At 33.8% G+C, this 13733-nt stretch overlaps 1 protein-coding gene across 1 annotated transcript; it reads right to left on the bottom strand.

Moving 5' to 3' along the window:
* Positions 1-779: 779 nt before the first annotated feature.
* Positions 780-9884, bottom strand: LOC133324969 (mitochondrial import receptor subunit TOM20 homolog). The gene is made up of 3 exons (XM_061533793.1): positions 9746-9884; positions 9603-9681; positions 780-1086 (listed from the first exon to the last, which is right to left on the bottom strand). The coding sequence occupies exons 1-3, from the start codon at positions 9873-9875 to the stop codon at positions 780-782; spliced, it is 516 nt and encodes a 171-aa protein (XP_061389777.1). The 5' UTR covers positions 9876-9884.
* Positions 9885-13733: the final 3849 nt, after the last annotated feature.

The raw sequence follows: 13733 nt of genomic DNA, 5'->3' as shown, positions 1-13733 counted from the left end.
TACAATCTGTAACCTGTTTTCAAATAATAAAATTGATATTTGCGACTTCATCATGAGATATGTTATTCACAACTCTTTAGTAATCGTCTAAATTACGCAACAGATAGACTAATTAACGATATTCTCTACTAGAGTCACTGTTAGATGTCCGAGTTCTCCGGACATTTCAGTAGTTATCCCAAAGCGAACATTTTTGCCAATGAAAAACACCATTATTGTTTTTACAGAGAGGGAAAATATATGTATATATATAACATGTTTTTTATACAAATCTTTACTTTTATAGCGATCTTTTTTAACAACGCCCTATTTATTCAGGTACATCTTTCATGACAGTCCACACAAAAGTTAATTTATACGTTAACGCTGGCAAACTTTTCAAAAAATGCCAGGTTCATCAAAAATAAGGAAGCTGCTTTTTTCGGAACTGAATATATATTTTTCTGCTAATCCTAGGGGTTTCCTTACCTTGAATATAGCGAACTTCTTCTATAACGAACTAGTTTGCTATAAGCGTACTTTACTGTAATTATCTTTTTTATTATTGTGAGTGTATTTCGCATTGTTGTGTAGTCATTTCATCTATTTCCATGCTCCTGAATGTTTGAGTTTTTGTCCAACATAAAAATTAATAAAATGCAACTTTTAATAACATGGTACATAAATTTCTTCTTTATTTTTTGGAATCCAACAAATAAAACATATCTAGAAATAACTTACATAGAAGCTAAATCAATCGACCAATTTTTTAAATCATCGCAACATTTAAATGTTTATGACTACTCTAAGTCATCAATTATAACTCCTCCTGACGAACTGCCCATTCCAGCGGATTGCATATCGGATTGGTTGGCCGATACAATCCTTGGAGCTTCATTATTTTCACCACTTGATCTGTTGCCGAATTCCTGCATTTTTAATATAAGCATAGCAAACACTTGAGCTGGCAAAGTCGTTTGTAAAACTTGCAATAAACGGGCAGGTTGACCACAAACTACCAAAGCATTCGCCAAATGTTCGACTCCACTTTCAAAATCTCCACGTGCAATTAGAGTTTCGCCCATTTGGATTTCCTGGAGGAAATACCTAAAAAATATGAAATTGATTAGTATCAACTTAAAACAATATAGCATTAAAATAAGAAAAAAATATTGTAGCAACTTATTTTTTAAATTATGTAGTGAGATTGGGAAAATGATCAAGCCAGATGGAAGCTGGTTTCAAAACCTACCAATGCAAACAGCAACGCTAGACTTTCAAAGTATTCAAAAATCATTTGAGAATTGTTTTTGCCATGCAAAAACAGGAAATTGTCAGCAATCAATTCTAGTATACCATACCGTAGTATTAAAAACATCACTTTTTCATAAATACACTGCGTATCATAACTATAGCCACACCTTTAATTCAATTGGTATGTTAGTTGACAAATAAAATGGACCCATGAAGTTATGGTTCACAATAAAACGATCAAAAACACATATTATTCAACAAAAATAATTAATTTATTTTTTATGGTTTCGCCGAGTTCTGCACTTTCAAAATTACAGGTGTTGCATAACTATAGACCCACTTTTACAAAATTAGAAAAAATTATTTTTTAAAACTTAAATAAAATAAAATAACTTTTATAAATAATGGGTAGGGCCTCCCTTATTTTGAATAAGTTCAAACATTTTATCCATCACACTGTTGATCAAAATTTTTCGCAAGTCTTCATCGATTGGCGAATTTCGCGAATTTTTTGGACTGGTGCGTTGTCCTGCTAAAAACGAGTCCTTCATTGTTGCTGCTTTCCAAAATGGCAATAATTTGTCTTCCAAGACTTGAACGTACTCCATTGAATTCATCCGACAACATGGAAATGTCAAATAAAGCATCCTGTGGCTATAAATTGCTCCCAAGACCATTAAGGAACCGCCACCGAAATATCGTTTTAAGAAATATCGTGATTCCGACCGTAGATTATTTATAAAAGTTATTTTATTTAAGTTTTAAAAAATAAATTTTTCAAATTTTGTAAAAGTGCGTCTATAGTTATGCAACACCAGTAATTTTGAAAGTGCAGAATTCGGCGAAATCACAAAGAATAAATTAATTATTTTTGTTGAATAATATGTGTTTTTGATCGTTTTATTGTGAACCATAGCTTAATGGGTCCATTTTATTTGTAAACTAACATACCAATTAAATTAAAGTTGCGGCTATAGTTATGCTACGCAGTGTACAATAGTTTCGAATGCACCGTTTCCCTCAAACTTATTTAAAACACTATCAGCAATATCATCTAATTCGTTGCCCTCCCCTTCTGCGTGAACCATCATAGGCTCGCTTTTATAGCATTTCCAGATTAAATGAAACCTTTTACAAATTAAATGAAACCTTTTCCAAATTAAATGAAACCTTTTCCAAATTAAATGAAACCTTTTCCAATTGAAATGAAACCTTTTACAAATAGAATGAAACCTTTTATTTTATTTATTTATTTATTTCAAAAATGCAATTTGAAGCCTCAAAGGCCGATTTTAAATAAATTGCAAACCATACTACTCCATATTTCCAATTTTCCAATTTCCAATCTTTTCCAATTGAAATGAAACCTTTTACAAATAGAATGAAACTTTTTCCAAATTAAATGAAACCTTTATTCTTATCTAAGGAAATATAATATTTGCAGTAATTTTAAACCAATATTTGAAAATTAAATCAAAGAATATTAACAAATATAGTTGTATGGCTATGTAATTAACATAAATATTCTTTAATTCGGTGTGATTTCATTTAATATCTTTACTACATAAAACTAAATAAATAGTAATACAAACTGGGGTATTTATTGACATTTTAATAAATAAATATTTAAGAACAAGAATTGAATACCCGGTCCTAAATGCGAAATACATATTTGACTTAATAAATTGTTGATGATAAGGTAACTGCTTATCTTAATGAAGGGGTTCCCGACTTGCAGCTTGTGGGATTTTCAAAACCATGTCCATAACGTAGTTAGAACAATCATGCCGAGTAAGCTTTTGAATACTTCGCTCGATTACATCAACAATGTTATGTTCCATTGAAACGTCACACAGCTCAGCTCTTGCACATAATTTTATTTTTGAAAATGCATTTTCAATTGGATTTAGCATTGGAGAATAAAGCGGTAAGAATTTAAGGTTGCATCTTTTGGATTCGATCAAATTTTTTACGTCATGTCGCTTGTGTATTTGAGCGTTATTTCCCAACTCTGGATTGATTTTCTCAAAAAAAAATTCTATAAATAATTTAAATCTGTCTGCATTGACACTGGAATTAGAAACGATTGTGTGATGTACAACTCCCGCGTTGTTTATTGCTGCAATTATAGTGACATTACGACCTCTGACCGTAGGCAACACAATGTGGAGGAAATAGAACTAAGTTGTTGACACCACAAGTTTTAAGTCTGATCGAGTTCTATATAGAAAGTCAACCTGGAATTACCCTCAAAGCCATAAAAACTAAACTGTTGAGATAAAATGATATAAATATTTCCACAAGCTGCATAGAAAATTACGTTGAAGATGGCCTCTATTGAAATAGAACGAATGAATGACTCCAGAACATTAGGCTTGAGACAAAAATATGCTCAAGACTTTACAAAATGGAAACAAGGAGAAAAATTAATATTCATTGATGAGTGTGGATTTAATCTTCACATACGAAGAACCCAAGCCCGTTCAAGACAAGGAAGAAGAGCACACATTGTGTTGCCTACGGTCAGAGGTCGTAATGTCACTATAATTGCAGCAATAAACCACGCGGGAGTTATACATCACACAATCGTTTTTAATTCCAGTGTCGATGCAGACAGATTTAAATTATTTATAGAATTTTTTTTTTTTTGTGAGATGCAATGGATGTACAGAATGGGTGCATCGAGGTTGTTCTGGATTAAACCGGATCGGTCATAAATTTAATAGGAGATTATGAACTATGTCACAATAGAAATTCAAGTCTATATTTCCACACACCTTAATTTTTAAGGAATTTAATACTAAGCAGAGACACCTGAGCGGGTGAACTATAGGGATCATAACAGATCACTGCAGAATCAGAACTCTTTTTTTCAAAATGTGAGATTAATGGGGTAGATTATTGTCCTCTATGTGAGGATGACGAGAAAATAGAAACTATCGAATATTTACTTTGTCCATGTCGCATGCTTCGATGCAGAAGGTATAAACATTTTTGGAGATTTGAGATAGAAACGCTAAACCTTTTTCTCCAAAATAGATCCCAAAATCATTTACAGCTTTGCTAGAAAATTGTTATGGTTAAATTAACATATTACCCCTTTTCTATCGTCATTATCTTCTCTTTTCCAGTTCTCTACTTTTTTACGACTTTAGGGTGATCACAATGGACAATAAGTCTCAGAGTGGAGAGAAACGGTACACCATATCTACACGATTGAATGAAGTCATGTCAATAGCCTTACAAAGATCCTACGTCGGATCTAAAGATATAAGGTACTTCCATGAAATAGTATAAATCCAATCGGTGATGATCTTCCCTATTATCCAGCTTGGTTTGGGGTCTAAAATTGACGATTTTCCAAAAAATAAATTTGCGAAGTCCGCCATTTTGAGCCAGATCCTGATATTTGCTTTTTCTAAATGCGTTGGAATTTTGAGATTCGGTTGTTTCAGTATGATCGGCAATCCTGTCCGACGTCGAAAAGAAGAACTTTTCATTAATTACCAAAAACAATGACAATTTTTTTCTTCTTCTTTAAGACTTCAAATTCATATATACATAGTAGCAAGACTTAAATATAATGCAGTCGCATTTGCCGGTCGTCTTTATTATACACACAGGTTTTATTATTCGCTATATAAAGTATATGTTTTTATCAAAGAGTTGACCATCTGTGGAGTGGTTACGATTTGCAGGTTAGGTTCTTTAAAAAATATAATGCATCATATGACATTTTTATAGACAAATATATCTTTGACCTGGAATATATTTAGACAACATATGCTTGTATGAATGCTTGTAAATTGGCATTATAGATATTGTGCCTATTGTAGATATTGTAGATCTACAATAGTTCACAATACCACAATACATGAAGCTTTAATTTACCACAGGATTGCAAAAAAGGCAAAAAGTTGTTTTCAGTATCAATGTTTTTTTTTTTTCTTTTGGTATAGTGGAGTATATATTTTTGGAAGTGATTGTGAATGGCAATTTTGTATTAATTGGTGTAGTGTATTTACCACATGGTAATATTGCAGCCATGGAGGATGAAATTTCTGATATTATTGTAAGATATTCCAATGTAATTGTTATGGGTGACTTTAATAATAACACGTTTGATTTGTCTCGCAGTTTGGTTGTAAGAGATGTTTGTAACAGAATGAATTTGTCGGTTGTACATAACTCAAAGCCAACGCATATTGATGTTGCTCATGGTTCCACTTCATTGTTGGATTGTTTTATTGTTTCGTTGTTCATTTGTTGGCTTTATCAAATCAATTTTCGTGTCCTGGTATTTCGGACCACTCCTTTATATTTTTGTCTCTATCTTTGCCTTGTCATCGTGTTAAGCAGTTTTATGAATTTGCGGATTACAGCTCAGTTGATCCTGTGGCGCTATGTGATGCTTTTGATGTGTGTGGATTGGATGAATTGTATAGTGTGAATGATGTTGATTATCAGGTGGATGTACTCAACCGTGGACTACGCTATATGCATAGTGTTGTTCCAATTAAAAGGCGTTGTTGTAGAATTGATAAGAATGATTGGTTTAAGTCTCCAGATATATGTTATCATCTGTCATTAAGAGATATGGTGTATGAAACATATTTGCAAGATAGAATTGTAGAAAATTGGAGAATTTATTGTAGAGTGCGTAATAGAGCAAAGAAGGTTATTAGGAGACTTAAAGCCGTAGCCCATAGGGATATGTTTGCCAATAAAAAAAAACAAAAGATTTATGGGTGATTTTGAATAAAAGTGGAATAAAAGAGAATGGCAATGACGTGGATGGTGTTGATGTTGATCGACTGAATTTTGATTTTGTGTCTAATCAATCTGTTGATCCATTCGATGTTTCGTGTGTTCCTGAGGGTGTTTATGATGGTTTTTCGTTTCGTAATGTTGATTATGTTGAAATTGTAGATGTGTTTAGTAAGATTAAGTCTAAAGCTGTAGGGTATGATAGTTTTCAGCTTAAGTTTCTGTTTCCTTTAGTGGGACGTTATTTGTTGCATGTTGTAAATACCATGATAACAGATAGGAAAAACTGCCTAAGGTTTGGAAGATAGCGAAAATTGTGCCTATACGTAAAAGTAATGATGTAAGAGAGTATAGGCCGATATCGATAATGCCAATACTGTCTAAAATGGTTGAGCATGTTTTGAAAGAGCAAATTCTTGCGTATGTTAACCAGCGATCATTATTCCATGATAGTCAATATGGGTTTATACATCATCGGAGTACAACGTCCCTACTTGTTAGTTTAACTGACAATATAAGAAAGTCAGTTGTTGGGGATGGTTGTTGTGTGTTGCTGTCGCTGGACCTTGAAAAGGCATTTGACAGAATCAATCACTCAATGCTAGTAAGTAAGCTGCATCAATTTTTTAATTTTTCGACCTCAGCGTGTAAACTCATATTTTCATATTTATTTGGTAGAAAGCAATACGTAAGTTGTAAAAATTGTGTTTCGAGTATGTTGTCTGTGAGTAGTGGTGTGCCTCAAGGATCTGTTCTGGGCCCCCTGTTGTTCGTAATTTATGTTAATGATTTGTTCGGTTGTATTAATAGTAGGAATTGTATGTCGTTTGTTTTTGCTGATGATATACAAATATTGTTTAAAGAAGAAAATGTGTTCATTGATGTTTTGCAGTCTTCAATTGATTTTAATGTTAATGTGCTAATCACGTGGTTATCGAATAATGGGCTTTCAATAAATACTCAAAAAACTAAAACTATGATTTTTGGCAAGAACCAAGTTAATACTATAAATGTTTCCATCTATAGTGTGTCTATAGATGTTGTAAGCTCAATTAAGTGTCTTGGTTTATTGCTTGATAATGGTTTGGTGTTTGATGTTCATGTCAATTCTTTAGTGTCCAAGGTTAACTTTATTTTAAGAAAGTTATATTGTTTGGATGTTGCTCTCCCTAGGGATATAAGAATTCAGGTGGTACATGCGCTGATAATGCCACACTTTTGTACTGTATTGAAATTGTTAGTGGTAGTTGTGACTACGTCCTACGCAAACTTATGCTCTTGTTTAATCGAGTCATGCGTTTTGTGTTTGTGTTGAAGATGCGTGATCATGTTTCTCCGTATGTTAAGCAATTTCTGGGTAGTTCCTTTGATCACTTTTTGTGCATTAGGTGTATGATTTTTTTCTTTAAAACGTTTAAAAGCCAAACCACACCCTCTGTGTTGCAATTGTTCTCATTTAGTAGGTCTGTAAGGAATACACAAATTCATGTTGCTCGTTTGACCCCCCTGTTGGAGAAATCCTTTCATGTAAGAATTGCTCGAGTATTCAATGGTTTGCCACAGGGTCTCAAGACATTTAGTGGTTCCATTAAATGTTATAAGAAAGCTTTGATTGAATATGTAAATTTGAATGGATTTTGATGTATTTTCTTTCGTATTACTTGCCCTGATATTGTTGTTGCATAGCTGATTTATTTAATTGTTTTGCTTATTTTACTTAATTATTTTTTATACACCTTACTGTGATTTAATGTTAAAATTTAAATTAATTATTTATTCATGTTTTTTAAGATTTTTTTTTAAGATAAATCTATTGTTAGGTTTAAGATTTTAGAGTAGTAGATGTATAGTGGTTTTTGGAACCGATCATGGCCTTGTGGCTAGGTTCCCATTCATGAAAAATAAAGAAATTGAAAATACCAAAATAATAAAATAATGCAGGCTAAAAAAGACACACTTCGTTGTACAAAACCCTAGTATATTTAAAAGGGTTGTATATTTGCAACCATTTGTAATTATGCTAATTCGTTTCTATTTTGTACCGTTATTACGCCGACAATATCAAAAATGAAAATGGTAGTCCACATTACCCGAAGTTACTCTATTGGATTAACATATTTTAAAATGTTGATACTTTGGAGGAGAAATACCAGAATTAGTTGACCGACTGGTTCTATTTTCGAACTTCATCTATGTAATATAAAAATAATACAGGCATGGTTCCAAAATAATACAGGCCTGTTAGTGCAAAATATTGATATTGATAAAGATGATATTATAAAATTATTTTTCAGTAAAATGTTGACAGTTTTTTCTATTATTGACATGGTACATATACTAATAACAACCAATAAATTGTTCCAGAACGTTAGTATTTTAAAAATGACACTGACACAACTCTAAATTTCAAATATTTCAATATAAACTTTGGTACAATTGTGCACGTAAGTAATAATTTCGAATACCACTTCAGATCTCATCCCTACACACAATTAGAATATTAGTACCATTCGTACTTCCTTCACATCGCAAACATACACTCCAACATTAACTATAAGAAAAAACCTTAGAATTATAAATATAAATAGCTCTATCCCTACACTCAATACTAAATTTGGTACCATTTTTTACCTTTTTAACTACAAATTTCTACAGTCGAATTCGTTTAATTGCAAACCATTAATTGGAAAAAAAAAATGTCTGAACTTAAAAATTTTCACACATTTTTCACCGCTTAAACGAAAAATCGGTTAATTGAATACGAGATTATTTAAAACACTCATATTTCTTTAAAATTAACTCTGCTTATTCGAAAAAAATATATGCTTTGCGTTTTCGGAGAAAAATTTAAGTAGTGTTGGTTTGTTTTTTTTTATAAAAACAACAAACTGGGTTCAGCCTGACTATTTTGCAAAAACAAAAAGAAAAATTTAACCTTAAAATCCAATATCCTGTTAAACAAAGTGCGGATAATTAATTACAGTTCATACATTCAACTTATGCCGAACTTTCTTTTAATTTAAAATGGTTTTCCGAATAGCTATATCAATTAAGTTGGAATAATTTCATACTTCTCGGTTAAAAAAGAGAAAATATTACAAAAAAAAAATAATGTAACTTCGTATTTTTCACGTTTTAGTTTCAAAAGCAACTGTAATTGTTTTTGCTACAAATTTTTGTTAATTTGCTGTAAAATGTATTGATAAATTTTGTTTTAGTAATACTAAAAATGTTGCAAAAAGGTGGGGATAGTGTTGGAAATGTAGAGTCCCATATCTCTGGAAGTAATAATTTCCCCAAATGTCTGAGATGCACTTAATGAAAAATACAAAATAAATCCATACCGTTTTGCTTCATAGATTTATGAAAATATTAATAATTTTTGCACAATCAAATAGCTCCATAAAATATTTAAAAATCCCAATTGCTCATAATGTGTACATATATCGACAGAAAAAACATTTCGTCAGTGCAAGGGATTTCATATACATACAAAGAATAACAATGACTCAAAAGCGTCAAGTGATATAAATACACTGTCTTCATATGTTTTTTTCCCTGACTACGAACATTTATATTGCATGACTTATATAAAATCTCACCTTTCAATAGCTTCGTGGTCATTAAGGTTTGGCAATCCACTCCGGGCATTGTTTCCATTCTTACGATTTTTTCGTCTGCCTGCAAAAACAAAACATGAAGTTTATGTAAGATGTCCCACTACTTTATCGAAAAATATTCTTACGCTCTCTAACTTTTTTTTTGTAATCAGGATCACTGCGTCGTTTGTTATCAAAATAAATGCAGTATCCTATAAACAATGTCCCGGCCACTCCAGCTGCTATACCAATGGCAGTCTTATTTATTTCCAACATTATTCCTTTCAATATTTGTCTATTATGTTGGAATATTTTAATCCTCCATGTGACAATTTAGACCACACTAGAGTTGTATAGTTCCGGATCGAACTAGTTCAGAAACGATTTCGTGAAATGAACGCTCGGAACTCTACTAACTGTGCTATCCACTATAAAATATTAACATGTCGTGCTGTTGTGAACGCAGTTTAATATTGTTCCCGTACTGCAAGAATTCACTATTTTTTCAGAAACCATAAAAGCATTACGTAAATTTCTAGTTGTTCATATTTTTTACAATTTATTTTAAAATATAGACATAAAGCGCTGGGTGACTAAGACGATATGAGCGTAATATAAACAAAGTTATATAAGACTAGTTATAAATATTTATAATTAGAGTTAATCATGGTACAATTATATGAAGTATGGTATCTTTTGTCAAATAAGAGAAAATACACCTCCACCTTGTGGACCATAATGTCAGAATAAATAATAACAAATGCAACAATTTGTTCTGTTCTTTTGACATTTTTTTAACATTTTACCAAAAAATGCAACAAATTTATTTCAGGTTTACTTTTCAAAATGAAGTTGGGAATATGGTACAATTATAAAAGGTAACAACAAATTCCAGCTGATTTGATTCCAATGTTAATACTGTATGTATTTATATGAGACTTGCCGAAAATATTTTACAAATTAATTTTAAAATATAGATTTAATGGCGCCGGGTGACTAAGACGATATGTGCGCGATATAAACAAAATTATACAGGACTAGTTATAAATATTTATAATTAGAGTTAATCATGCTACAATTATATAAGGTATGGTATTTTTTAATTAAATAAGAGAAAATACACCTCTACCTTATGGACTATAATTTCAAAATAAATAACAACAAACGCAACAATCTGTTCTGTTCATTAAACATATTATTAAACTTCTACCAAAAAACGCAAAAAAAAATTTATCAGGTTTACTTTTTAAAATTAAGTTGGGAATATGGTACAATTATAAAAGATAACAGAAAATCCCAGCTGATTTGACGTTATATTCGTATCAATATGAATATGACAAATTATATTTTTAAAAATTAGCCAAAAGGACAATTCGGTACGCATACAATTCGAAATTTTTCTTTATTATATATCCTCCTTTTTTAATCGTTCGCTTTCACGGGTCTCACACCCGCCCTTGCCGACCGAGGGGGCTACCTACCTATACAAAGGGATCGCGTACACACCAAAGACCGGACAAAGGCGGATTAGTTGTTGTTGTAGCAACTGTCTACATGTTTGTTCTATTTTTCTATTATTTTAGTTCTGACTCCTCTGTTTCCAGGTTCATGAAGGTTGCAATCTGCATCGGCTGCGTCCAAAGATATTCCGGAGACAGATGCGTGGGTTTAGCATGGCAATTAAATGCAGCGTATCGACGTAAACGAAGCAGAGCTTTGTGCAGCCGACCACTGCATTGGTCTCTTTGCAGCAGATTGTTGTTCCTGCGAGGACCTCATTCTCTTGATAGCCGTGGTCTGTGGTCGAGATTTGGCACCCGGGGTTGCAACCGAAGCAGAGATATGCCACCAGTTTCGCGCTCGCTACCTTCGGCGCATCCACTAGCAACTGCCCAACTGTCACAGCCTTGGGTATCGGCTTTGGCAATTCGACAGAGGGTGGTTGTGCCTTATCGGTCTTCTTGGAGGCCCTTTTACGGGTGTTAAGTCCGCACTATAGGGACTTGGGTGGTTGGCAGGTACAGTGCAATGAGAGGCTCTCCTAATAGATCCAGTACACGATAGTACTCCGGAGCCAAAATAAAATATGTAAATAGAAATAAAACACGATATGTTTTTAGTAAAGGGTTTCGACCAATGCCGATATTTATTTGTGGTAAACGATATTGCCTGTAATGTACAACAATATGTACGATGGCTCACAATTTAAGCGCTGGTGATCGATCACAACAATATGTGTGGCCAGTTGAAAGATTACAACGAAAGAGTAACCAATTAATAAGAATAATAACACAAAGATGCCTAAAGGTGGCACAAACTCAAAATGTAAACAAAAGTCCGTTGAAATCTGTCAGCCTCATAATATCACAATGATGTAATAATGAGGAGTAGACAGATTTCAACGGCTACGACCTTTCAAATTAAAGGCTAACTATTTAACGATTTTAAATAGCGATTCCTGCTTAAACAACGGGCTCTCCTTCGGGTCGACTTCTACAGTCCCCTACCTTCCGTCTTTGTGGATGCTGGTGTCTGGGACGTCTCAGTACTCAGTTTAGGCTTGGTGGGTGCTAAGGGCTTAGAAGTCTCAGTCATCAGCTTCCTAGGAGTACTAGAACCCCCGACAGGTTTCTCCTTCTTTGAAGGGACTACCGTGGTGGTCTTACTACTGGATCGGGGGATCCTTTCAATCAAGAAGTACCTCTCAATATCGTTCGGATAGTTCCTGGAGAACTTCCGGATAAATTTGAGGTTCCTCTTGATTAAAAGGAACTCCTTTCCCGTGATGGAGTCGCTGTCTCGTCCGATGAATCGGTTGCAGTAGTTAACTGCTCTCCGGTACATTTTCTTGGCGGCGATCTCCTTGATCTAGGGGTTCTCTTTTATTCCCTTTATAAGATGATAGCATGGATGATTCCTGCGATAACACCCAAGCAGGTACTGCATCGACAACATTCTGTTGTGACGATGTACAGGTAAGACCATTGCCTCTCTTGTAAATGGTACACTGGCGTCCCTGTCGCAGTTCTCAAGCAGACATTCTGACAGGTTTGTATGTTCTTCCAATGTGTATCGCTTAATTTGGAAAAACATTTCTGCAAGGCTGACTTTTTGGTGAACTCTTGCAGGTGCGTTTAACATTAATTTGGTGTATTAAATAAGGTGTAAGTGACAATCATGTGGTTTCAAAGTTTTTTCGTTTTTGTTTGTGAAGATAATTGTCAAGCACATTGAAATATTGTTTTAAATTTGTAAACTTTATAAACAAATGTGAACATAAATAGTTTGGAACAGTTTTTGGAACTAAGATTTTATTAATGGGAAGGGGTCATTTCTTAGCTTCCCAAAGAACCAAATTGCAAACATTTACAACAGGATATATATTTTGTTCATGCCATAACCCGTGTGCAATTTTATTTTGAATAGAATTTAGACCATAGCTAACCACAAAGAAAATTTATACAAAAAGGATATTTATTGCGAAGGCGAAAATCTTGTGTTTACGACGACGTTGTCGTTTTAGGTTTTCCTTGTAAAGGTTAGGAGGTTTATTGTAGAATCCGACTCGAACGGAGTTTGCGTTGATGCAAAATGAAAAAAATTGAAATAAAAATAAAAGTGGTATATCTCAAACCAATGACTCGCTGAGAGCATTTTCGTAAGTTCGTAGGGACTTGAAGCCGAAGCCAATGATGAGTTAAGGGACGGACGTTTAGAGGCTGATTTTGTTGGAACAACATTATGCACGCTCTTTTCGAACTCTGGTTCTTTCGAGAGTGTGCCGAAGGAGGTGGCGACACCACTTTTCTCCTGTAGGAACTTCAGGGACCGTCGACGACGTTCTTTCGACAGTGTGCCGAAAGAGGCGGCGACACCACCGGTTCTCCTGAAGGAACTTCAGGGGCCGTCGTCGGTGGATTTTAAATTATTTTTCCTCCGATGGAGAAGCAGCTTCATAAGATCCCGAAGGTCATAGTCTCGTCGGAGATGGGGACACCTGTGAGGTTGAAGTCCCTTTCCTCATCGAACATGAGGACGTCGTCTTCAATATCGGGGGTACCGCAGCCATCGTACCTAAATTTTCCATCTTCTGTGAAAAATAGAGAGGATGTTATACCAAAACGAGGATTATAA

Source organism: Musca vetustissima, unplaced genomic scaffold (genome assembly GCF_032173495.1).
Source record: "Musca vetustissima isolate MV318-11 ecotype Yass unplaced genomic scaffold, APGP_CSIRO_Mvet_v1 utg4668, whole genome shotgun sequence".
NCBI classification, from domain to species: Eukaryota; Metazoa; Arthropoda; class Insecta; order Diptera; family Muscidae; genus Musca; species Musca vetustissima.
This window is presented reverse-complemented; position numbering and strand designations above follow the sequence as displayed.